The following is a 23,976-nucleotide window of genomic DNA, read 5'->3' as shown; positions in this document are numbered from 1 at the left end:
AGAGGCCGATTGGCTGCGAGCGACGCGGGGACGGAAGTGCGTGCACCGGCCTCATGGTCCCGCTCCCCCTTCCCGGCTGTCCCTGCGTTCTATAGAGGCGAAGGTGGCGGCTAGAGCGACTCTTCAGCCCCGGCAGAGGTGTGGGTGCAGAGGTACGCGCTGAGGTCTTTGTCAAGGAGCAATTAGGGTTTCTTTGTAATGTTAGAAAAGTTTCACTGAGTCCTGAAGCGCTTTTACCTATGTTGTGTTATTTAATTTTTGCAATACCTTACGAAATAGATTACATTCCCATTTTTCAAGTGAGGAAACAGGATTAAGAAACTTGCCCAGAGACATATATCTAGTTTGCCGTAGTAGCTGAATTTGAACTCAGGCCTACTAATGACAGACTACTGTGTTGTGCTTCCTAAAATACTACTTAAATTCTATAAGACTATTTTATAAAAGGAAAACAAAACACATCGAAATATAATTCATTCGACAGAAATTGAATATGGAGTACGTGTGTGTCAGGTACTGATCTCATGAAAATGATATTCTAGTAAGAAGAGACAAAACAAGTAGGAGAAGGAAATTTTAAAAATATATCGGTAAGTAGTGCCATTTAGAAAATAGGGTAATGGTATAGAGAGTAACTGGCTCGCTAATTTAGAGAGGTAGTCAGAGAAAGCTTCTCTAAGAAGATTAAATTGACTTCCAAATAGCAAGTATTTCTGTGAAGTTTTTTTCTAGGCAGAATAAGTAATGCAAATACCTAAGTAAAACAAGCAAGGGTGTTTTAAGATCAGAAAGAAGGTAGTATGTCTGGAGAGTTGTGCTTGAGGGGAAGAAACGAAGAGAAGATCTAAGTGATAAACAGGGGCCAGATCAAGTCGGAATTTCTAATTAGGGGTAAAGAGCTTGGTTTTTTTTTTCTAAGTGAGACCGGAAGCCAGTGGACGGTTTTAACAACGGAGTGACCTTCTACATTTTGGCTGTGGTATGGAGAATGAACTGTAGATGGAAGATAATAGCTAACATTTATTAAGCACTTATGTGGTAAGTACTATTACTAAGAACTTAGTGTATCATCTTATTTAATCCTCATAACAGCCCTTTGATATAGGTAGCCTCTGCTTGGAAAGTTGTGTGCCAAGGTAACACACCTAGTCAAAGGTGGACCTGGAATTCTGTACACCATAGTTTTAAAGCCTTATCAACTACTCAGTACTTGCTACTCATGTACAGGATTAGAATCAAGAAGGCAAGTTAGAACATTATTGCTTCATTTACCCTGAGCAAATCATTCTCAATTCTTTTTTTTTTTATATTTATTTATTTGGTTGTGCCAGGTCTTAGTTGCAGCAGGTGGGCTCCTTAGTTGTGGCATGCGAACTCTTAGTTGCACCTTGCATGTGGGATCTAGTTCCCTGACCAGGAATCCAACCCGGGCCCCCTGCATTGGGAGTGCAGAGGCTTAACCACCGTGCCACCAAGGAAGTCCCCATTCTTGATCCTTGAAGTTTCTTTCCAGTCTTTTATTTTAACAAAACGGGAATCAAACAGTACATATTATTTATAGTCTGCCTACTTTATGTAAGGATGTATTCTGACATTTTTCCCATGTCTTAATTTTCTAGAATATGGTTTTAGTGACCTTAGAGAATTCAATCATAGGCATGTGCCTTAATATCAATATATTTAACTAATTCCTTATTGATGAGTATAACAGGGTTTCGAGTTAGCAAAAATAAATCTCTCAAGCTATTTTAAGAAGAAGAAGAAAATCTAGTACAGGGAATTGAGTAATTGATATAAAATCATAGGAAACAACTAGAGAGAAGATCAACAATGAAACAGAAGACTTGAACAACACTATATATCTATTAGCCTAACATATGTCTAGAATACACCATCCAACAACAGCATAATACACATTCTTCTCTGGAGTATATGGAGCATTCCCAGGATGGAACATTTGTTAGGCCATAAAATAATTTTCAATAAATTTAAAGGGATTAAAATCATAGAAAGTATGTTCTCCAAATATACTGGAATGAAATTAGAAATCCATAACAGAAGGAAATTTGGGATGCTCCCATCTGGTGGAAATTTAAAAAACATACTCTTAGTCAATGGATCAAAGAAGAAATCACAAGAGAACTTAGAAAATACGTTGAGATGAATGAAAATTGAAACTCAACATACCAAAACTTATTGGACACAGCAAAAGCAGTCCTTAGAGGGAAATGTATAGCTGTAAATGTGTGTATTAAAAAAAGAAGGATCTCAAATCAGTAACCTAACCTTCCATCTTAAGAAACTAGAAAAAGAAGAGCAAAGTAAACTTAAAGCAAGCAAAAAGAAGGAAATAAAAGGACTTCCCTGGTGGTCCAGTGGTTAAGACTCTGTGCTTCCACTGCAGGAGGCACGGGTTTGATCCCTGCTCAGGGAGCTAAGGTCCCATGTGCTGTGCGGTGCGGCCAAAAAATTAAAATTAAAAGAAGTAAGTAAAGCTTGGAGAGGAAATAAATGAAATAGAGAATAGAAAAACTATTAATAGAGAGGGAATTCCCTGGCGGTCCAGTGGTTACAGTGGCTAGGACTCTCTGCTTTCACTGCAGGGGCCCAGGGAACTAAGATCCCACAAGCTGCACGGCCAAAACATTAATTAATTAATTAATTAATTTAAAAAAAAAGAAAACAAAACCAAAAATTGATTCTATGAAATTTTCAACAAAATTGACAAAGTTTTACCTAGTCCAAGAAAAAAAAAGATTCAAATTACTAAAATCGGGACTTCCCTGGTGTTCCAGTGGGTAAGACTCTTCACTCCCAATGCAGGGGGCCTGGGTTCGATCCCTGGTCGGGGAACTAGAGCCCGCATGCATGCCAAAACTAAGACCCAGTGCAGCCAAAATAAATAAATTAATTAAAGTTTAAAAAATAATAATTAAAAAAATTACTAAAATCAAGAAAGAAAGGGGGACATTACTATTGATCTTACAGAAATAAGGATCATAAGGAGTATTATAAACAGTTATATACCAACAAATTAGATAACCTAAATGAAACGGACTAATTTCTATAAAGACACAAACTACTGAAAATGACTCAAGAAGAAATAGAAAATCTGATTAGACATAACAAGCAATTGAACTTATAATTTAAAAAAAAATTCCACAAAAAGCCCAGGCAAAGATGGCTTCATCAATGAAGTCTACCAAACATTTAAAGAAGGATTAGCACCAATCATTGACAAACTGTTCCCCAAAAATAGAAGAGAAAGGAACACTTCCCTACTCATTCTATGAAGCCAGAATTACCCTGGTACCAAAACTAAACAAAAACATCGCAAGAAAAGTACAGACCAACATCCCATATGAACGTAGATGCAAAAAAACCTCAACAGAATAATAGCAAAATGAATCCACCAAAATATAAAAAGAATCATACACCATGAATGAGTGAGTGGGAATTCACAGGAATGCAAAGCAGGTTCAACATATGAGAATTAACAATGCAGTACACCATATTAATAAAGGGCGAACGCCACACAATCATCTCAATAGATGCAGAAAAACATTTGACAAATCTAACACCCCTACCAGAAAAAACAACAAACTAGGAATAGAACCACTGACATAGGTTCTTATGTTGAATAATTAGACCTTTTAGTTTGGAGGTGTATTCTATAATTAGGTCTAGATCTTTGTATGAAGTTATTAGACGTTTTATTTTGTTTTGAATATATTTTTACCATTAACCTGCTTACTCTTTCTTGTTGCTTTTGCTATTGTTTGTATTACGAAGTCTCGCTTCATGTGTTTTGTTTATATTTTATTGTTTTATCTATTTTTAATGTATAAGGGAGTGTTCCATAGGAAACAGATGGAAGTATAAACCTGATAAGTCTTCAGTACAAGCCAGCCCTAAGCCCTAACAATCGGAAGTCCCATTGGATTGGTGATCAATTGTTGAAAAAGTGATTGATCAAACTTTGCCTTAGGTGTCCTGCAGAACCTTCATGAGAACACCGTCCTGTCAGTTTGTCAAAAAAAGATCACTTTGATTAGTCCATATTCTAACATTAGTGATCTGTAGAGTTTGTGAGTGTTGATCGTATAGACTCTTCCTAGTCATCCTGCTTGGCTGGAGAATCTGTGACACTAACAAAATACACATTGTCGATCAACCACCATGGCCTCCCTTTCTTGCAAATTACCTATGTCAAAGTCTTCACCTCCTCCTAGAAGAACTTCTGCCCCTTATATAAAATTACTTATAAGCCAAAGTCTTGCATTTTCATTGGTAAATTAGAAAAAAATCAACATAGAATAACAGTTACGAGAACTTTTGACAGAAAATCAGTTTTTTAAACTGAGAAGACGGAACACCCGGTGAACAGTCAGCTTTGTTAATTGGTATGCTGAGGCTTCAAAAGAAAATTCTAACTCCAAGACAGTCTCTCTGAAAGATTTTGCAACTTTCTGAAACCTACCCTCCTGGCTGTCCCTGACCTTCTAAGTGACATACCTTTTCTTCAGGGTTTTCTCAGGAAAATCAAAATCACATTGTAAACTTACTAGACCAGAAGTCAGATTTATAGAAGTTAAATGAAAACTCTAATCTAGAGCCAAAACCCAGGAGTTTAGGAAAATCTTTTTCCTAAACTTCAGGGAGACAGGCAAAAAAAATTGCTACAGAACTCAGGATTTTGTTAGATACTTAATGTCCTGCACTACTGATCTGTACCAAATAATTCAGTTGTTTGTTCCTCGGAAAGGGTAAAATGTTTTATGTCAGCAGAGTAGAAAAGATTTAAATAACTCCGCTGTGTAATAAAAGTTTAAAAATAAAAGTAGAAAACATACCATTTAATTTCAGCATCTTTTTTTTGTTTGTTTGTTTGTTTGTTTTTGTGGTACGCGGGCCTCTCACTGCCGCGGCCTCCCCCGTCGCGGAGCACAGGCTCCGGACGCACAGGCCCAGCGGCCATGGCCCACGGGCTCAGCCACTCCGCGGCACGCGGGACCCTCCCGGACCGGGGCACGAACCCGCGCCCCCCGCATCGGCAGGCGGACCCCCAACCACTGCGCCACCAGGGAAGCCCAATTTCAGCATCTTTTAAGGGAAGATTGACCAAAGATTCAAAATTATAAACTGAATAAAAATGAAAGGGAATTCCCTGGCAGTCCAGTGGTTAGGACTCCACGCTTCCACTGCAGGGGGCCTGGGTTCATCCCTGGTTGGGAAACTAAGATCCCACAGGCTGTGCGGTTTGCAGCAAAAATGATGATGATGATGATGTTTGGAAGTTTCCTGAGGTCTATTTTATTTTAGTTCCCTAAGGATTGAACCCAGGCCCTCGGCAGTGAGAGCGCAGAGTTCTAACCACTGAACCGCCAGGGAATTCCTCTCCAAACATTATTTGAAAAGATTTTGAAACAATGAGAAAGTTGCAGGAAAGTTTTAACTACAGTGCAAATAACTTTGTTTTCCTTGAAATGTTAAGTTGTTGACCTGCTGTCCCATCACCCCCAAACATATTAGTGTGTATTCCCTGCAAACAAGGACATACTTCTATGTAACCACAGTAACAGCCATCAAAATCAGAAAATTAACAATGACACATTACTGTCATCTAACCCTTAGACTCCATTCAAGTTTTGTCAGTTGTTCCAATAAGGTATTTTATAGCAGAAGGAACCAGTTCTAAATCACAAGTTGCATTTAGTTGTCATTCTATTTTGTCTCCTTCAGTCTGGAACAGTTCTTCAGTTTTTCACTTGACTTTCTTGAATTTGCCAGTTATTTTGAAGATTCCAGTTATTTTGTAGAATGCTCCTGGAATAGATTCAGGTTGTGAATCTTTGACAGGAATATCACAGAAGTAGTACTGCATTTTTCTCATTGACCCTATTATGTGAAATTTGGCCCAGTAATAACTTTCATCACTAGATTAAGGTGGTATCTGTCAAGTTTTTCCACTGTAAAAACTGTACTTTGAAACTATGTGAATGTATTCATACTTAATCACGCTGTCAGTTTATTCTTGTGTTTATGTATATGTTCACATTGGCTCATGGTTTCTTATTTTACCTCATGGGTTATAATCCATTACTATAATTACTTTTTTTTTTTTTTTTTTTTTGCTGTACGCGGGCCTCTCATCGCTGTGGCCTCTCCCGTCGCGGAGCGCAGGCCCAGCGGCCACGGCTCACGGGCCCAGCGGCTCCGCGGCACGTGGAATCCTCCCGGACCAGGGCACGAACCCGTGTCTCCTGCATTGGCAGGCGGACTCTCAACCACTGCACCACCAGGGAAGCCCACTATAATTACTTTAGATGCTCAAAATTGTCCAGTGGGAGCCCCTCTAATCAATAATTCATCCTCATCCTTCTTTAAGCACTTTCTTTTCTGGCATAAGATATTCTGGGTTATCCTGTATTTTCTCTGCCCTAAACCTGGAGTTGGCCATTTCACCAAGGAGTCCTGGTTCCTTTAGTGGATATTATGCACCGAATGTTTGTGTCCCCTTAAAATTCGTATATTGAAACCCTAGCGACACAACGTGATGGTATTTGGACATGGGGTCCTTGGGAGATAATTAGGATTAGATGAGGTCATGAGGGTGGGACCCTCAAGATAGGATTAGTGTCCTCTTAAGAAGAGACACCAGAGACCCTGCTCTCTCTCTGTCACTGAGGACACAGCCATTTACAAGCCAGTGAGAGCTCTCACCAGAAACAAAATTGGTCGGCACCTTGATCTTGGATTTCCTACCCTCCGGAACTGTGAAAATAAATATCTGTCATTTAAGTCATGCAGTCTATGATATTTTTGTTATGGCAGCTTAAGCAGACTAAGATTTTGATACCAAGAAGGAGGATGCTGCTTTTAAAAAACACCTAAAAATGTGGCAGCTTGAACAGACTAAGAGAATTTAGAAAACAAGAGTGGTATGTGTGCTCACTGCTTTTGGGGTGTAACTACTCCAAGGCCTTCTCAGTGCAAAGAACTGGGGAATATGTGTACACAAATATAAATATATTTACATCTACATTTCTTCATCTATTTTTATATATCTTAAATCATGAATTCATACTCTTAAATCCAATTCCAGCCCAACCCCACAGGTTTCATTTTTTTTTGTATTCATAACTCCTTTCTCTGACAGAAACATGACTCCACTATGGTCAATATATTGACTTGTCTGATTAAGTCTCCTGCACGTAAGCAGTTTGTCATCTTTGCTGACACCTTTCCCCAATACACACCTCTATTCTTGAGAACTTATTCCTCATTCCAGGTTGCCCAAACGCATGTGAATAACTTCCTTACTCTGTCCCCAATACCCAATACTAAGCTGCCCATTATTGTAGACACCCTCCTCACCTCACGTGGTCTACGACACCCCACTTTGGGCCACCACGTGTCCCTCCTCCCCACTGCAAAACCTGCCCGGAACCACTGTGCGGAAAAGAAGCTAGCATAGCTGGGCTGAGATTGCTATCTTTTGAAAGGCCTGATTGCAAGTTTGGTTGGCATCTGGGAACTTGGACTTGGGGGAGGGTTCCCACCATTCCCTGAGAGTGGTTCACTGTGCCTAACACAGTTAGGCCTAACATCTTCACCCATGTTGTCATAACTTGATGCGGGAGGAATTAAGTGAATCCTGTGTAATTCCACTGGGAGAGGACTCTTGGAAGCTGGTGCTTGGTTTCCTCTGGACTTTGCCCCATACTCTTGTTCCCTTTGCTGGGTGAGAGATTATAATATGCATCCTCATTAGTCTACCTTACATTAATACTATACAACTTTATGTACAATATAATAACCTTATTTCAACATAATTCCATTTACTGCCCTCTCCTACCCTTTGTGCTTTTGTCATCTACTTTACTTCTACATACATTATAAATACCACACTGTAAATTTTAAAACAACAAATAGATATTCAGAGAAATTAAGAAAAAATTATCTTTTGTATTTACTGACATATATATCATTTTTAAAGTTCTTAATTCCTTCCTGGTGATTCAGATTCCTATGGAGGATTACTTTCTGTCAGCCTAAAGAATTTCTTAAAGCATTTCCTATAATGTCAGTCTGCTAACAACAAATCCTCTTAGGTTTTGTACACCTGGAATAGCTTTTATTTTGTCATACTATTTTGAACATTCTAAGACACAGAATTTTAGGTTAACTTTTGTTAATTTTTGCACTTTATTATTTTTTTAACTGACGTACAGTTGATTTCCAACGTTGTATTAGTTTCAGGTATACAGCAAAGTGATTCCTCTCTCTCTCTCTCTATATATATATATATAAAATTTTCCAGATTCTTTTCCATTTTAAGTTATTACAAGATATTGAATATAGTTCCCTGTGCTACACAGTAGGGCCTTATCTGTTTTTTATATAGTAGTGTATGATTTTTGCACTTTAAGAATGTCATTTCATCATTTCCTGGATTCCATTGTTTCTGATGAAGTTAGCCACCACTTTTACTGTTTATTCAAGTGTAATGTCATTTCCCCTCTCTGGCTGCTTTTGAGATGTTTTTGATTTGGTTTGGTTTTGTGCATGTGTGTGTGTTTTGCAATACTATGCACCCAGATGTGATCTTTGTTGCATTTATTCTGCTTGGAATTCACTGAACTTCTTGGACCTGTAAGTTGATGTTTTCCAACAATTTTGAGAAAATTTCAGGCATTACTGCTTCAAATGTTTCTCTTGCCCCATTCTCTTCCTTTCCCCTCCTCTGGACCTCAAAAGTACCTGTACATTAGACTGATACTGTCCCACAGGTCTCAAATCTCTGCTGTTTCTTTTTTTCTCTGTGCTTCAGTCTGATAATTGTACTGTCTTCCACTTTTCTTTCCTCTGCTTGTCCAGTTTACTGTTAAGCCCATCTAGTGAATATTTAAATTTAGACACTATATGTTTCATTTCAGATTCTAATTTTTAATCACCAGACTTTCCATTTGGTTTTCAGTTTCTATTCCTCTGCCAAGAATCCCAATCCTTTGATCCACCATTTTTTCCCCTGTAAATTTTAAAATGTATTTTAAAGCTGTTAAAAAATAATTTTGTTAACTCCAACATAGGGTCATCTATGTATCTGCTTCTATATTCTGTTGATTACGGATCATATAATTTTTCTTTGTATGCTTAAGGTTTATTTTGTACTGGACTTTGTGAATGACATGTTGTAAAGACTCTGGATTTTGTTTTCTTCTAAACAATGTTTTATTCTGGCTAGCTGTTAACTTACTAATGTATAACCTTGATGCTGTGAAAGCCTGATTTTAAGCTTTGTTTCAGTGAGTTTCTTCCCATTTTGCCCAGAGTCCTAAAGTACAGCCCTTAGTTCTGGGATGTTGTCCTTCCTCCTAAGCCACGGCCCGTTTTGGGTTTCAGTGGGAAACCAGAAGTGTTTACTAAACCCCTCTTATGCGCCCTGTATTCGCCCAGCCGTTGTTACCACTTCCTTGGACTTCAACTATTGCTTTCTGCTGGGTTCCTTTGAATATCACACTGCACAGGTACAATTTTGGAATCCACCAAGCATTTGAAAAGAATTTGCAAGCAGATTTGGGGGATTAGATCTCTGAAGCTCTCTCCTTTTCAGAATTTCCCTCCTAATTTCAAGCTGTTCTAGAAGCCCCAAATGACTCCTCAGCCCAGCAAGACTGTCACATTCTGCTTGAATTCTATTTCCAAGCACACTGCACAAGGTGGAAATTGCCCTCATGGTAAAAGCTAGTTAATGTGGATCTCTTCTAGTATATGATTTTGTGCTGTTTTTGCCTGTTTTTGACTGCTTTCTAGAGTCTTCTAATCATAGCTTTTTATACTTTGTTCAGACTTTATATTTTTATTGGCAAGAGAGTCAGTCCAATAAAAGCTATTCGCTCAATACCAGACTGCAACCTCTGAAATCTCAAAAAGTTTCAAATAAAAAAATTAAAAGCAGAATAAAGTTTATAATTTATTTCCAATCCATTAGGATAAAAACCCACTTATGCAGCTGAACCTTTTAATTCATTTCTTCTGAAGAAAAGTACAAAAGACCAGAGTAAAACTGAGACAGGCATTTAGAGGAAAACCCTCTGACTCAGAGTCCAAAAACAAACTGTAAATGGTTCATTCTACCAAAAGAATTAGTTTTTGTACAAAATATAATCAATTTTACACTATAAACAAGGACTGCTGTATATTTACTTAAATTAGAATTCTAGTATCTGATTTTCCTCCAATTCTTCCCAAGCACAAAGTGTATTTGCAAGTCAGAAATCTAATAACCTCAATTGGCAGACTGTCTTAGAATAAGCTTTTACCCTTAAGATATCTGGAAAGATAGTACTGATTCTTTCCCTTGGCTCAAAGTCCAGTACATCAGTAAGTTTTAATTTAGTTTACAAAACTCTGCCATATTAACATGAACAGCACACTAACGTTTAATGTTTAAACATTACCTTTTACGAAATAACATGACACAGAGCTCAGTGCAAAATCTACAAGGTCACGATCTAAGCCTAATACTAATTCGGGAAACCTCAACTTCTATCTTTATTGAAAAAGACCAAACCAATCCCTTACACATCCTACTATATAATTATTCTATGTTTATGGCCCTTCCATGAGAGAAACACAGCTTAAAATAAAACTTGGTCATAGTTAAGTCAAAGAAAATAGTTCTGTAGCACTAAGCTCAATTTTAGACCTCATCAGGAAATTAAACTTCCATACACGGATGGATATTCATACAGTAATATAATTCTGACTCAATGTTTATGACAATATTAATTTGACTTTTATATAACATTTGAAGTCTTCGTTATCTAAAACCTTTCCCAATAAAAAGTGAGCTACATTCAATTATTGCAGATAATTTTATGGTAATTTTAAAGGAGTTTATGTTTTAAAAGTTGAGTTTAAAGCACACAGACTTTTAATACGATTGACCAGTTATCCAAGTATCAATAATGTTAATCTTTTTCTAAATGAAAAGAAAAAATGAAATTTTATGAGCTTTATTGAAAATGTTTTAATTTGGGATGTTCCTAATTCTTGTCATCGTGTATATTTCATCATCTGTCATTATCAGTATTTTATAATGGATGGTTTAGTGTTTGAGACCTTAGAAAGATACTACTCATGACCTAAAAATATGTATGGTTCTGGCTTAAAAAATTTTTTTTCTATTTATCTCAACCCTCATTTTTATTATCCAGGGAGTTCTATGATTAGAAGAAACATGATTTAAGTTATGGTTACAAACAGCACATGATCTTAAGAAATCATACATCTTCTATATTTAGATAAATCTTTAAGATGAGAAAGAGTAAAGTTAAGAAGAATGTTATGTCTTCATTGTAAAATTCTTATCTAGTGGGGGCAAGTTTTTAACTTTAATATATTCTCTCTAAACCAAAGATATTTTTCCTAAATGAAAAATATTTGTTACTACAAAATTATTATTTCTACCCATGACATTTTACATAAAAGCACCAAAGAAAATTTCTATAAACAAACTTTTAACCAGTAAACTAAGGGCAAATATCTATTTCCCTTTATTACAATATTTAAAAGGCCATGATATGAGTCTCTACTTCCTACAATGACATTTTTATAATAAAAACCCAGGCATACTTATACAAACAAGAAACAGAATTACTGTACATTTTTGGGGAACAAAAGGCAGATTAACAGACTAAAACTTTTTAGTTAACAAAGTGAGTACAAGAAACCTATAAAATGTATGCAGTGTATAAAAATTCAGTAATTTTTTTAAAGTTTCATTGGAGGGATTAATAATTATTAAGAATAAAACATGGTAAATCCACTGGCTTGTAATTATCCTATAAACAGTAAGAAAGTAATAAGCAATAAATTAGAAATGTCTTAGCTCCTGGTACTTCCCTTCTCTTGCACAGAAACCACTTTTACAGCAGTTAAAATTGGCTTTCTTAAATATTAGAATTCTAACAGAAAATAAATTCCATTAGGAATAAGTTAACAGTCTACAATAGATTTCTGACAAATATATTAGAAAAAAAATACCGCAGGTCACAGGAGGATTGATCTACATGTTGTATGACAGAGTGTCTGAAAACTTCAAAATTTCTCCTTCTCCATTTCACTAGATTTGTTTTGTTGCTCTCATATTGCTTTCTAAATTGTTTGGTAGAAAGGTAATAGAAAAATAAAAAGTGAAAAGGACACATTGTTTAATGTCTGTATATTTATGAAGAAGAAAAAAACCTTCAAAATACTTTTTTCCTACTATTGTTACATAGGAAAAAGTTTCATTTGGCACACAATTTGTAAAAAGAAAAAAAAAAAAAAGAAACAGAGTGTTTGGCATTCCAATCACCCAGAGTGTAGTAAAGACAACAGTAGGAAAGGAAAATAGGAAAAATTACTATTTTAAGAAAAGATGTCAGAAGACAAACAACCAAAGGCTCTACAACCAAAGGCTCTTGTGTCTTCTACCATTCACTGTCTCTGGAATACTTTCATCTGCAACATAATATACAAATTATTATTTACATTATGATTATATTGGTAAAGAAGACCAGAATCAGTTTTTGTTCTGCTCTAACTTACAGTGCCCATCGGGATATCTGTGACCATCAAGGCAAGAAGGCCTTAAACAAAATATTCCATTTACATTGTATACTTTATTTAAATTTATTTTACGGTTCATCTTCTGGGGAGCACAAATAACTGTAAGACTCTGAAAAGTCCTGTAAACTTAGGCTGAGTTTCTGTAGCAGATAACTATTCATAGAAGGTGGTATGTTTCTCTCTTGGAAAGTAAAACGCTCTGCAGGCTTAAACAGTAGTATCTCCAAAATCCTTGTTCCAACGTATGTATGCTTCTAAGGTTTGAGGACTCACGCTGCGTTTTATCTTTTTTAAGGATTCGGTGAAGTCAGATAATCGAATATTTCTCATCTAGATTAAAAAAACACACATGACGATAGATGAACACATATGCAATAGTTAACCCAATGACGGATAAAAGTAATAATGCTGTTGTTTATTAATGTTAAAATATATAGAAATGTATTCTTAGAAAATCATGCCAATCATCTTATTTTATATATTATTCTACATTAGGCAAGTTTGCTATGTAAGAAATCCTACCAAAATGCTATACCAATATACTTTCATTTCACGCTTTAGCTCCTAGGTGTTAACATTTTAAATCACAATATTTTCCCATTATAAAAACAAAACATACTCATTACAGAAAATTTGACAAAATATAGACAATCAGAAAAAAGAATCACTCACAATTCCACCGTTCAGATATACAACCACTATCTGGCTTATCTCCTTCCAGTTTTTTTTCTGCATATAGTTTCACGGAATTTTGCACTCTCAAGTCTCACTCACCACAAACACACTCCAGCTAAATTCATGCCAGGTTTATCAGAAAGGAAAGAGGAGTTTACAAGATGTACAAAGGACTTTGAAGGAAATATTGCTCTTTAACTACAACATGGAGGAGGCTTATGTCTGAAATTTTCTAATATTAGTATTGCTTATAATACATTTTTATGTCAATTTGTCTTATTTTCTGAGATTTTTAATTGGCTTCAAGAAAGTAAAATAAAACAATACTGAGTTAATAAATACCTAATTTTTACCTAAGGATTTTCAAAAGGCAAAATGGAGTTTGGCACAAGATGACCGGTATTAAAAATTATCACTTATGTATTATCACATGTATATTTTGCTCCCAAATAAGAAGTTAAAGAAGAACTGGAGACAAAACTTCAACAACTGATATTTATCTATATCATTCTTTTTTATTACTCTTATAAAACCCAATCTAACTACTTCACATCCTCTCTAATATCAACATAGCATAGATTAAGAAAATCAACTACATTTGTAACTTGTAGCCTAATCTGAAAAATTTGTCAAAATGAAAAAGGATATATTGTTACCATAATCACTGCATGACCCCTATTTGCTCCTTATTTAACTGTAAAATACACACTGGCTCTTTCTAAAGCCCCAAATTTAGAAGAATTATGAATGTAATGTGAGTATTATCTATGATACTCCTGAATATCTGTTATAAAGATTCAGGTTTCAAAAGCTTTTAATGAAATTCTAATTTATGTTCATAGTTCGGGGGGTGTGTGTGTGTGTATTTCACTGTGGAAAACAGTATGGAGGTTTCTCAGAAAACTAAAAATAGAACTACCATATGACCCAGCAATTCCACACCTGGATATATATCTGAAAAAAACAAAAATGCTAATTTGATAAGATACATGCACCCCAATGTTCATAGCAGCATTATTTACAATTGCCAAGATATGGAAGCAACCTAAGTGCCCATCAACAGATGAATGGATAAAGATGTGGTGTGTGTATATATAAATATAAAATATACATATTATATATATATATGCACACACATATATGCACACAATGGAATACTACTCAGCCATAAAAAAGAACAAAATGTTGCCATTTGCAGCAACATGTATGGACTTGGAGGATATTATGCTAAGTGAACTAAGTGAGACAGAGAAAGACAAATACTGTATGATATCACTTTTATGTGGAATTCAAAAAATACAACAAGCTAGTGAATATAACAAAAAAGAAGCAGACTCAGATATAGAGAACAAACTAGTGGTTACCAGTAGGGAGAGGGCGAGAGGGGCAATGTAGGCGTGGGGGAGTGGGAGGTACAAACTATCGGGTGTAAGATAGGCTCAAGGATGTATTGTACAACACGGGGAATATAGCCAATATTTTGTAATAACTGTAAATGGAAAGTAACCTTTAAAAGTTATATAGAAAATATATTTTAAAGTTAGTAAGAGACTAATGTATATAACAGGAAAAATCAACCAGTAGCTAGTTCAGTAAAGAGGGAAAAATAAATAGCAAAGAAGTTTTACATGTGGAATTCAAAAAATACAACAAACTAGTGAATATAACAAAAAAGAAGCAGACTCAGATATAGAGAACAAACTAGTGGTTACCAGTAGGGAGAGGGCGAGAGGGGCAATGTAGGCGTGGGGGAGTGGGAGGTACAAACTATCGGGTGTAAGATAGGCTCAAGGATGTATTGTACAACACGGGGAATATAGCCAATATTTTGTAATAACTGTAAATGGAAAGTAACCTTTAAAAGTTATATAGAAAATATATTTTAAAGTTAGTAAGAGACTAATGTATATAACAGGAAAAATCAACCAGTAGCTAGTTCAGTAAAGAGGGAAAAATAGCAAAGAAGTCTTATCAAAACAAAATAATAAAAGAACTAATAAAGTTGAACTGGATACAAACTGTGTGCTTTATAAACAAAGTACATTATACTCTGAATTTATAACCAATGATTTTCAGCACTACCTTTTAAAAACACAGAATTCCAACACAATTGAGTTTCTATTCTTATAAACTATAAAAGGCAAATTAGGTATATCTCATCTAAATTTCTGCATATATACCAGCACCTGATAACACAGTTATTAAAACTGTACCGAAGAATGGCTGAAAAAAATTCTAGTACACAACTTTAAAACCAATCTACTTGTGTTTTTCTGTCATCTCATAAATAAGAAAATAGAATGGATTTCCTTGATCTCTACAATAAATTGCCATTATTTAGTATTTATGCATTTTAAAATTATTTAATGGATACCTATACAGTATTCACTATTGCCAGACTTTTTAAAGTGCTTTATAAATATTAACTCATAAGCCAGGACTAATGACTAAAAGCTATTATCAAATTATTAATACTAAAATCATTAGGTTAAAAATAAACTTAAACTGAATGAAAGTATACAGTAGAACCAAAAACTATAACACTGTAACCTGACTACACATAATTAGTGGAATGGTCACAAAAGGTACCAGTAATGTTATTTTTTGTAATTCATTCAGTAGTTTTAATTTTAGTATATGGTCTGTCCAAGGGACAAAGACAGAGCCCTAAAATGTCACACAATGGGCCTTTCCTCAACTTTAATCTAGGGGGCCAGAGTACATATATGAAATACCAAGTTTACCTGTCCTGAGTCCAAGGTAGGGAGAGTGGTGTGTGGAAAAGAAATAATTCATGCACAATGCTTACTTTCTGGGTAGAAAAGTACTATTAGGCTTATGCTATAAGAACATTTTTAAAAATAATATATTGATGGGATACTGTAAATAAGTTATACCTAAACTATTTAAAAAAACCCTCAAGACAGTACTAATATATTTTTAAAAATTAGAAAAATGTGGAATCAAAATTATGAATCAGATAAAAGGGACCTGAAACTTATACTTTAAACATGAATTTTTAAGGTAATAGTAGCTAAACACCAAAGTATATGACATGTGGAATTCTCTATTCCTAAGCTTCATTCATGTCAAACACACTCCAGGTAAACTAGACTGCTGAAATGGAAAAAGGAGGTTGCAAGAAGTTTGAAGGCTTTCTTAGTAATGTAGTTGGTTAAGCACCATTCACAAGATGCCTGAAGACAACCTCAAATTTACTTGGAAGCTTGAAGAAAAAAAGACTGCCAAAATGTACTCATACTCAAGTACATTTATTCTCTATGTTAAGAGTTCCCTGTTAATACTTGGACAGGACTCTGCAATGTAATGTGCCTAGCCAGCCACCAGCCTCCAGCCCATGCCTCTGGGGTTTTTCATTGGGTTTTTTTGTTGTTGTTTTGTTTGATAACAAACAAAACAACAAAATGTTGTTTTGTTTGTTATCAAACAAAATAAACAATTACAAGTCACATTTGGACTCCACTGGAGTTCTATTCTCTCTTCTGTTCCAAGAATGAAGTCTCTTTGGTTAGTAATGTTTCAGGTGCTATCTGAGCTCTGAGAGATAAGTTACATAATTCAAATCTGATTTAAACTGGCTGGTTACATAGTTATGATCATTTTGCATATCCAATTCTATATTTTGCTGGCAATTTTTTTCAAAAGAAATGCTTCAGCATCTCATAAGGGGACCTCCCATATTTTTTAAATGTAATGAATTACATTACAATGGAAACTATTGCTTTTATAAGAAGGAAGACATAAACATTATTGAAAAACTAACAAAACAGAACATCAAGGGGTTAACCTGTTACAAGCTATATTCATAATGTATAAAATCCTCAAGTTGCCTATAATTTTGTTCTGTTTAGTATTTATGTAATATGATTTGACAGAAAATGACTTAATGATTATGTATATTTATTGTGTATTACCAAAGAACACCGTAAGAGACTAGTTGGACAGTCCTCCATATTTTGAAATGAAACAAAATTAATTTTTTCTAATCAGATAAACTAGAAAAATCCAGACAAAAGATATGTTTTACAATCTAGAGGACCAGAACGAAAAAAAGATAATTGTAAAATAGTATACCTCACTGGCAGACATATTCTTCACTTGTTCTGGTTTCAGTTCTGTAAAATATAAAAGTCACTTACAAAAAAAAGATTTCCAAGTTTAAACTAATGAAGTACAATAATCTAAAAGTATATGTTCAATATAAATCATTATATTAAAAGAGACATACATTAATATTAAGAACACATACAATTTAAAAATGCTTAGAATAATATTCCTTCTTAGGAAGGCATTCAATTTCTTTATATATTGCTCAAGAACGACAGATTCTACAAATTTCATAGTAAACTTAAAATAATGCAACTTGTTCTTTACAAAAGGCATTTGTTGTTTTAAGCTAACAACTTTGTTTCAGAATAACAGCTAAAATATTCTAAAAAATAAACATGATTTATACATTAGCTACTGATTCTGAGTCCAGTATCTGAACAAGATTTCATGCCTCCTGCAGAAAGAAAGCTTGACTAAAATGCTTTACCCAGAGTTTAAAACTATATTCTCAAGGTTACATTTCTTATTCTCTAAAGCAGCAGTTCTTAATCAGTACCCTGTTTCACTGTTAGAGATACGTTCTGGAAGTTGCATGTTCCATGTTCAATTTTACCACCATAGCCAGTAATCTGCCAGTAATCTGAGTACATACCTGAGAGCATCACCCATACACTGCCCATGCTGCCTGTGGAAGAGTAGCTGAGAACATCTACTCTAAAGTGATTATCACAGTGAGTTTAATCTAACATAACCTAAAAATGATAGATGTGGTATTTCAGAGTCAACAAATTACCTTGAATCAAAACAGAGCAATGAATGATATACTTTGCTGCAATTTTTCAAAAGATAACATATAATGATAAAAGTAAAAACTTCTATTTATGTTTCCTCACACACATTAATTTCAAGTAATACTAGAATACTGAAATGAAAGAACCGAAAAATAGATAAGAAAATCTTCCCTTTATTATTCTTTTCCACTTGCTTTAAAAAGTTCTCATTTTCTTGAGTTTTCTGCTGCTAACCTACTATCAAGAAGCAAAACCTGCTGTCTAGAACAGGGCTCATGGTCCACTGATCCATGGACTGTCTTTGTATGGTCTGTGAGCTAATGGCTTCACAGCTTTTTGTTGTTGAAAAAAAAAAAAAAAAGAGGAATTTGAGCAGGAGGAGGAAGAGGAGTCAGAAGAAGAGTGAGAAGAAGAATATGCAACAGAGAGCATATGCAGCCCGTGAGTCTAAAACTATTTTCAGAAAGGTTTGTTGACCCTAAGTCTAGAAACTTTGTATCAAGTTTTAATCAAGTTTTCCACTGATATAGTTTTACTGCTTTCTTACTAATAAAAAATATCTCTCAATAGGGACTTCTTAAACTTCTGAAGTGGTCTAATAAACAGTTGTAAATGTTTAAAGCTTTTGTATTCCTACCTCGGATAGGACCCAGTGCTGCATCTTTTGCCAAAGCTGTTAGATCACTTCCTGAGTATCCATCGGTCATTCTGAGAATGGGAAAGAAGAAAGAGCAACTTATTTTCACCTTTGCAGATTTAAATCTCCACATAATAAGAGGGTAAAACCTAGCTTGCCTTTGTTATCAAGCAGACAGCTATGTGATTTGATTTTAAGGGCAGAGGAAGACCTACTTGCTAAAAACAAACAGCCGACTGGTTCCTTATAATGCCTCAAATTTTCATTATTAGAACCATTCCTTTAGATTAAAGTATACTATATCTCCAGGAGGTTCCATTAAATTGTAAATATGTGCCCTGGAAAGGTAACATCTATAATAAGCCATTGCTGGCCAACTGACACATAACCACAATTACTTCTCTATAAGTTAACGAGTCTTTATCTTGACAAAGAGAACTGCCTTGATGAAATGAGGGCCAATCAAGGAAGATTTCTTTAAATGTAGGACAGACAGGGTGAAGGAAGGGTCTGGGATAGAAGACATTGGCAAAAGGAGGCACACCTGAATGGGATGCCACAGTGGAGATCCTGGGCAGCCAAGACACTATCAAAGGGAACTAAGAACTAGGGAGGCGAAGAGGAAAATAAAACAGGAAAAAAGGCATTTACTTATCATGTACTATGTTAAATAACTGCGCAAGCATTATTAGCAGAATATTTTATTGGAATTCAAAGAAGGATCTCAGTATTTCCAAGTACTGAATTTGTTATTTTTTCATAGGTATCTGGGAACTCAGAGTTTTTACCAACGTAACTAGCTATTCACATTCTTGTTGAACATTTTAAATTTATGAGATTTTTTTCAATGACTAAAATTCATGAGTGTATCTCCTATATTCAGTTTCTACTTAATACACCACTCATAAAAAAAAGCTGAAGAAGTCGAAGTTTAAAAAAATTATGTGTAAGCAAAAGAACAAGTTTAAGTGAAAATATGTGTTGGTGTAGGCAGATATGAGATGTTTTACATTTTAAAAATTACTTCAGGGCTTCCCTGGTGGCGCAGTGGTTAAGAACCTGCCTGCCAATGCAGGGAACACAGGTTCGAGCCCTGGTCCAGGAAGATCCCACATGCCACAGAGCAGCTAAGCCTGTGAGCCTCAACTACTGAGCCTGCGCTCTAGAGCCCATGAGCCACAATTACTGAGCCCGTGTACAACTACTGAAGCCCGTGCTCCGCAACAAGAGAAGCTGCCGCAATGAGAAGCCCACAAACCACAACGAAGAGTAGCCCCCGCTCACCGAAACTAGAGAAAGCCCACATGCAGCAACGAAGACCCAACACAGCCAAAAATAAATAAAATAAATTTATTAAAAATTACTTTAATACCACTTATAAGTTTTAATAAATTTATAAAAAATATATACTACCATTATTAGCTGTTTAGGTCATGTCTTCTAGAGGATCTAGAAACTAAAATTTAGACACCATATATATATGAAAATGAGATGAGAGAAGGTAAAGGAAGTAGAGAATGAAACAATAAGAAGTTTTCTGATAAGTTACTCATTTCATACATGAGCTTACTCTAAAGAAAACAGAAAAAGAATTCTTAAAAAAAAAAAATGCAAGACAGACCAAATCACATTACTCACCTAGCAAGTTGTGCTAGTTCTTTTTGGGTCAATGGGCTTCCTTGTTTACATAACAGATTTTTTAATAAAAGTAGTCGTGTCTGAAAAGAAATATTAAAGAATTATCAGTCCTAAGAATTGGCTTAATAATATCCAGGAGTCAGGTTCAAATCCCAACTCTCATTTAGAAGCTGAATGATCTTATACAAACCACTCTACCTCTTAGAGCCTCACACATATATCTGTTAAAATAACAATTTTTTGAGAGTTCCTGAAAGAGTTAAAAACAATCCAAATAAAACACTAAGAAAGTAGCTGCTGTTACTACCAAGGATGCTAAGGGTCTGAGCTAGACAACCACAATTAAAAAAAAAAGTTTTACAGAGATATGAATTCATGTAACATGGAATCTTACCCTTTTGAAGTATATAATTCAATGACTTTTAATAAGTTTAGAATTGTGCAACCATCACCATAATCCAATTTTAGAACATTTCTATCACCCCAAAAAGTTCACTTGTGCCTGTTTACAGTTAATCCCGACTTCCACCCACAGCCTTACCTAATCACTATCTACTTTGTTTCCAGAAATGAGCCTTTTCTAGACATTTCATAAAAATGAAGTCATATGATAGGCAATCTTTTGCATCTGGCATCTTTACTTAGTATAACGTTTTTGAGTTTCATCCATATTATGGTACGTGTAAGTAGCTCATTCCTTTTATTGCTAAACAGTATTCCATTAAATGGATATACCACATTTGTATATCCTTTCACCAACTGATGACTTTTTTTTTTTAAAGGATTTTAAAAAATTATTTATTTATTTATTTTTGGCTGTGTTGGGTCTTCATTGCTGCGCATGGTGGGCCTTCTCTAGTTGAGGTGAGCAGGGGCTATTCTTCGTTATGGTGCGTGGGCTTCTCATTGCGGTGGCTTCTCTTGTTGTGGAGCACGGGGTCTACTTAGTTGCTGTGCAGCATGTGGGATCTTCCCAGACCAGGGGTCGAACCTGTGTCCCCTTCACTGGCAGGTGGATTCAGGCCACCAGGGAAGCCTGAAGACTATTTTAGATTCTCTGTAGTTCTTGGCTATTATTTATAATGCTGTTATAAAAATTCTTGTACATGTCTGTGTAGGCATACGTTTTCATTTCTCTTGGGTAGATTCTTAGGAATGAAATTTTGGGGTCTTACAGTAAGTTTTCTGTTTATCTTTTTAAGAAACCACCAAACTTTTCCAATGCAGCTGTACCATGCACTGGAAGACTTAATACTGTCAAGATGGTAAGTTCTTGTTTCTGCCTTAAAAATAATTCAAACACAGATACATACCTCCTCATTTGGCAAAGACACATATACCCGTTTGGTGAAACGCCTAAAAAAAGGATTCAAGCAATCTCAGAAATACAGTTTTGAATTTACAGATAATTCAGTTCAAGTAGCACATAACAAGAACAAAGCTTTAAATATATTGCTCAAGGCATTTGAATACATTTAAGTAGTTATCAGTGTAAAAGTTACTCTTTTAAAATATTCTAGTTAAATATATAAAATAGATAACTAATAAGGACCTACTGCATAGCACTGGTAACACTACCCAGTACTCTGTCATGACCTATATGGGAAAATAATCTAAAAAAGAGTGGATATATGTATATGTATAACTGATTCACTTTGCCGTACACCTGAAACTAACACAAAATTGTAAATCAAATATACTCCAATAAAAAGTTTTAAAAAAATTCTAGTTAATGTTTAAAAATCCTTAATTCAATATTGTCAGAATTAAATTAACCATTTATGTATTTGTATTTTTTAACAGCAGTAGCACTTTAAAACAAAATATCTGATATAAGAAGTTGAAGAAACAGATCTCTGCTGTCTTCTTGAAACTGAAAACAACTAAAATCAACAAGGACAACAGAAACAAATGTAAACTCCATCATCAACAAACTACATAACATTTACAGAACTAAAATGTATGAAGAAGGGCTGCCTAGGGCAGTGAAAATTACACTGACAAAGGTGAATACAGACAGCACCTGCCACTGCAAATTTTAGACATGGCTGTCAGAGCAGAGTTTTCCAGAGGAAACAGAGAGAGCACACTCTGAGGGATAATAAAACTAACCTCCCCATATTTAAACAAACATGTGAGGACTGGCTCTGCAGATCATGTGACCCTAGTCAGTAGCAAGGGAATGGCAAGGAAGATGAGGCTGAACAAAGAAACTCAAAGATACATCATCTTTGTAAGAAGACATCAATCAGTCTGGCAAGATGACAAGCTGTTTTGCAATGACCAATCTTTTTCAGTTGAAGAAGACTAAATCAACCCAATCGCTTATTTATATACACGTATACTTCTTTATCAGGTAGGGCTTTGTTGTGAGTCAGGCAGACTGCCCACCAGTCCAGGGTATTCATAGGACAACTCAAGATACATGCTTGCTATCTTACTTTTCTAGCTCTTCTACAATATCCTTCCAAATTAGGTTTTCCAAGAAAACTCCCCTTATTCAAATAAAATTAATAAGCAAAACAGACAAAAGCATAGGACTGATTTTAAAAAACAGTGCCAAAAAAAGAGGGGAAAGAATACAGTAAACATAAAATAGATAAAATGAAGAACATGCACAAGAGGATTTTGCCATAAAGCAAATTAAAATTGTGACCAAATATCTTTCCAAGAAATAAAATAATTTGATGAAAAAAAAAGGCTCCTATGAAATAGGAGCTCAGTGAGCTATAAAGGCTCAAGGAAATGACATACAAAGGCTTAAAGAAGTAGACAACAGAAGATGAAAAATGGGATTGCAGAGATCAGGAAAGCAATAAAAAAGAAAACAAAAACCACCACAGAAACAAAGGCTACAAAAGTAGTAGTAGTAGTATTAGAAAGGAGATTAGACACTAACCCTACTGGATTAACCCATAAATGTGAAAAAAAGCAGGCTGGCTTCAGACTTTCACACTGCAACATCCAATCCTAGAAACAATGGGGCAATGTTATAAATTCCTCAGGAAAAGAACAGGAGATCCAAGAATTTTATGCTGAGTCAAACTGTCCTCCCAGTAGAAAAGGAATAAATTTGATCAAACACATGAGAAGAGAGCATATGGCTCCCATGAGCTGTGCTTTATCAGCTTCTCATGAAGCCCAGTAAAAGAGGGTAAAAATCAGTTTTGGAGTTTTAAGATACTTTAATCCAACCCAGAAGAAATAAGTAATTTCCCTAAAACCATAAAGTTAAAAATAGTTTTCCTGATATCATGCTGGCCCTGTCCTCAAAATCTTCAGTTGGTAACAAGAGACCAGAAGATGGATACAGAGAGGAAAATAATGAATTTAGTCTTAAAATTGAGAGAGAAGGAAACAAGAAATACGTCAGATGAACACATGAGTAAATACATCTGTAATAAATGTGTGCGTTTCTACATAAATCTCCCTACCTGAGAACAGCCTCATCAAGCTCTTGTGGCCTGTTAGTTGCACCCATTACAAGCACTCTGTCATCTCCAGCAGATTGTACCTATAAGCCAAAATTTTTTTTCAATACTTAAA

The 23,976-nt window shown here is 35.2% G+C and overlaps 1 protein-coding gene and 1 long non-coding RNA gene across 3 annotated transcripts in view; one reads left to right on the top strand and one right to left on the bottom strand.

The window, feature by feature from the left end:
• Positions 1-46: 46 nt before the first annotated feature.
• LOC102978054 (uncharacterized) lies at positions 47-23,871 on the top strand. The gene is made up of 4 exons (XR_447419.4): positions 47-152; positions 920-1,038; positions 21,633-21,695; positions 22,234-23,871. It is a non-coding gene; the product is annotated as an uncharacterized lncRNA (long non-coding RNA).
• Positions 8,323-23,976, bottom strand: part of SPAST (spastin) — a 63,482-nt gene continuing 47,828 nt past the window's right edge. The window contains exons 12-17 of one of the 2 annotated variants that reach the window (XM_028496913.2): positions 23,865-23,944; positions 21,744-21,786; positions 20,431-20,510; positions 18,793-18,863; positions 17,389-17,429; positions 8,323-12,948 (exon numbers count right to left, since the gene is read on the bottom strand). In XM_028496913.2, coding sequence (XP_028352714.1) covers positions 12,826-12,948; positions 17,389-17,429; positions 18,793-18,863; positions 20,431-20,510; positions 21,744-21,786; positions 23,865-23,944 — 438 coding nt within the window. In that variant the 3' untranslated portion in view covers positions 8,323-12,825. The remainder of the gene's footprint in view (positions 12,949-17,388; positions 17,430-18,792; positions 18,864-20,430; positions 20,511-21,743; positions 21,787-23,864; positions 23,945-23,976) is intronic. The other variant, XM_024118657.3, reaches the window with a different exon arrangement.

The sequence above is a fragment of the Physeter macrocephalus genome, chromosome 12 (genome assembly GCF_002837175.3).
Source record: "Physeter macrocephalus isolate SW-GA chromosome 12, ASM283717v5, whole genome shotgun sequence".
Taxonomy (NCBI): domain Eukaryota; kingdom Metazoa; phylum Chordata; class Mammalia; order Artiodactyla; family Physeteridae; genus Physeter; species Physeter macrocephalus.
Note: the sequence above shows the minus strand (reverse complement) of the source record. Positions and strands in the feature narration are given on the sequence as shown.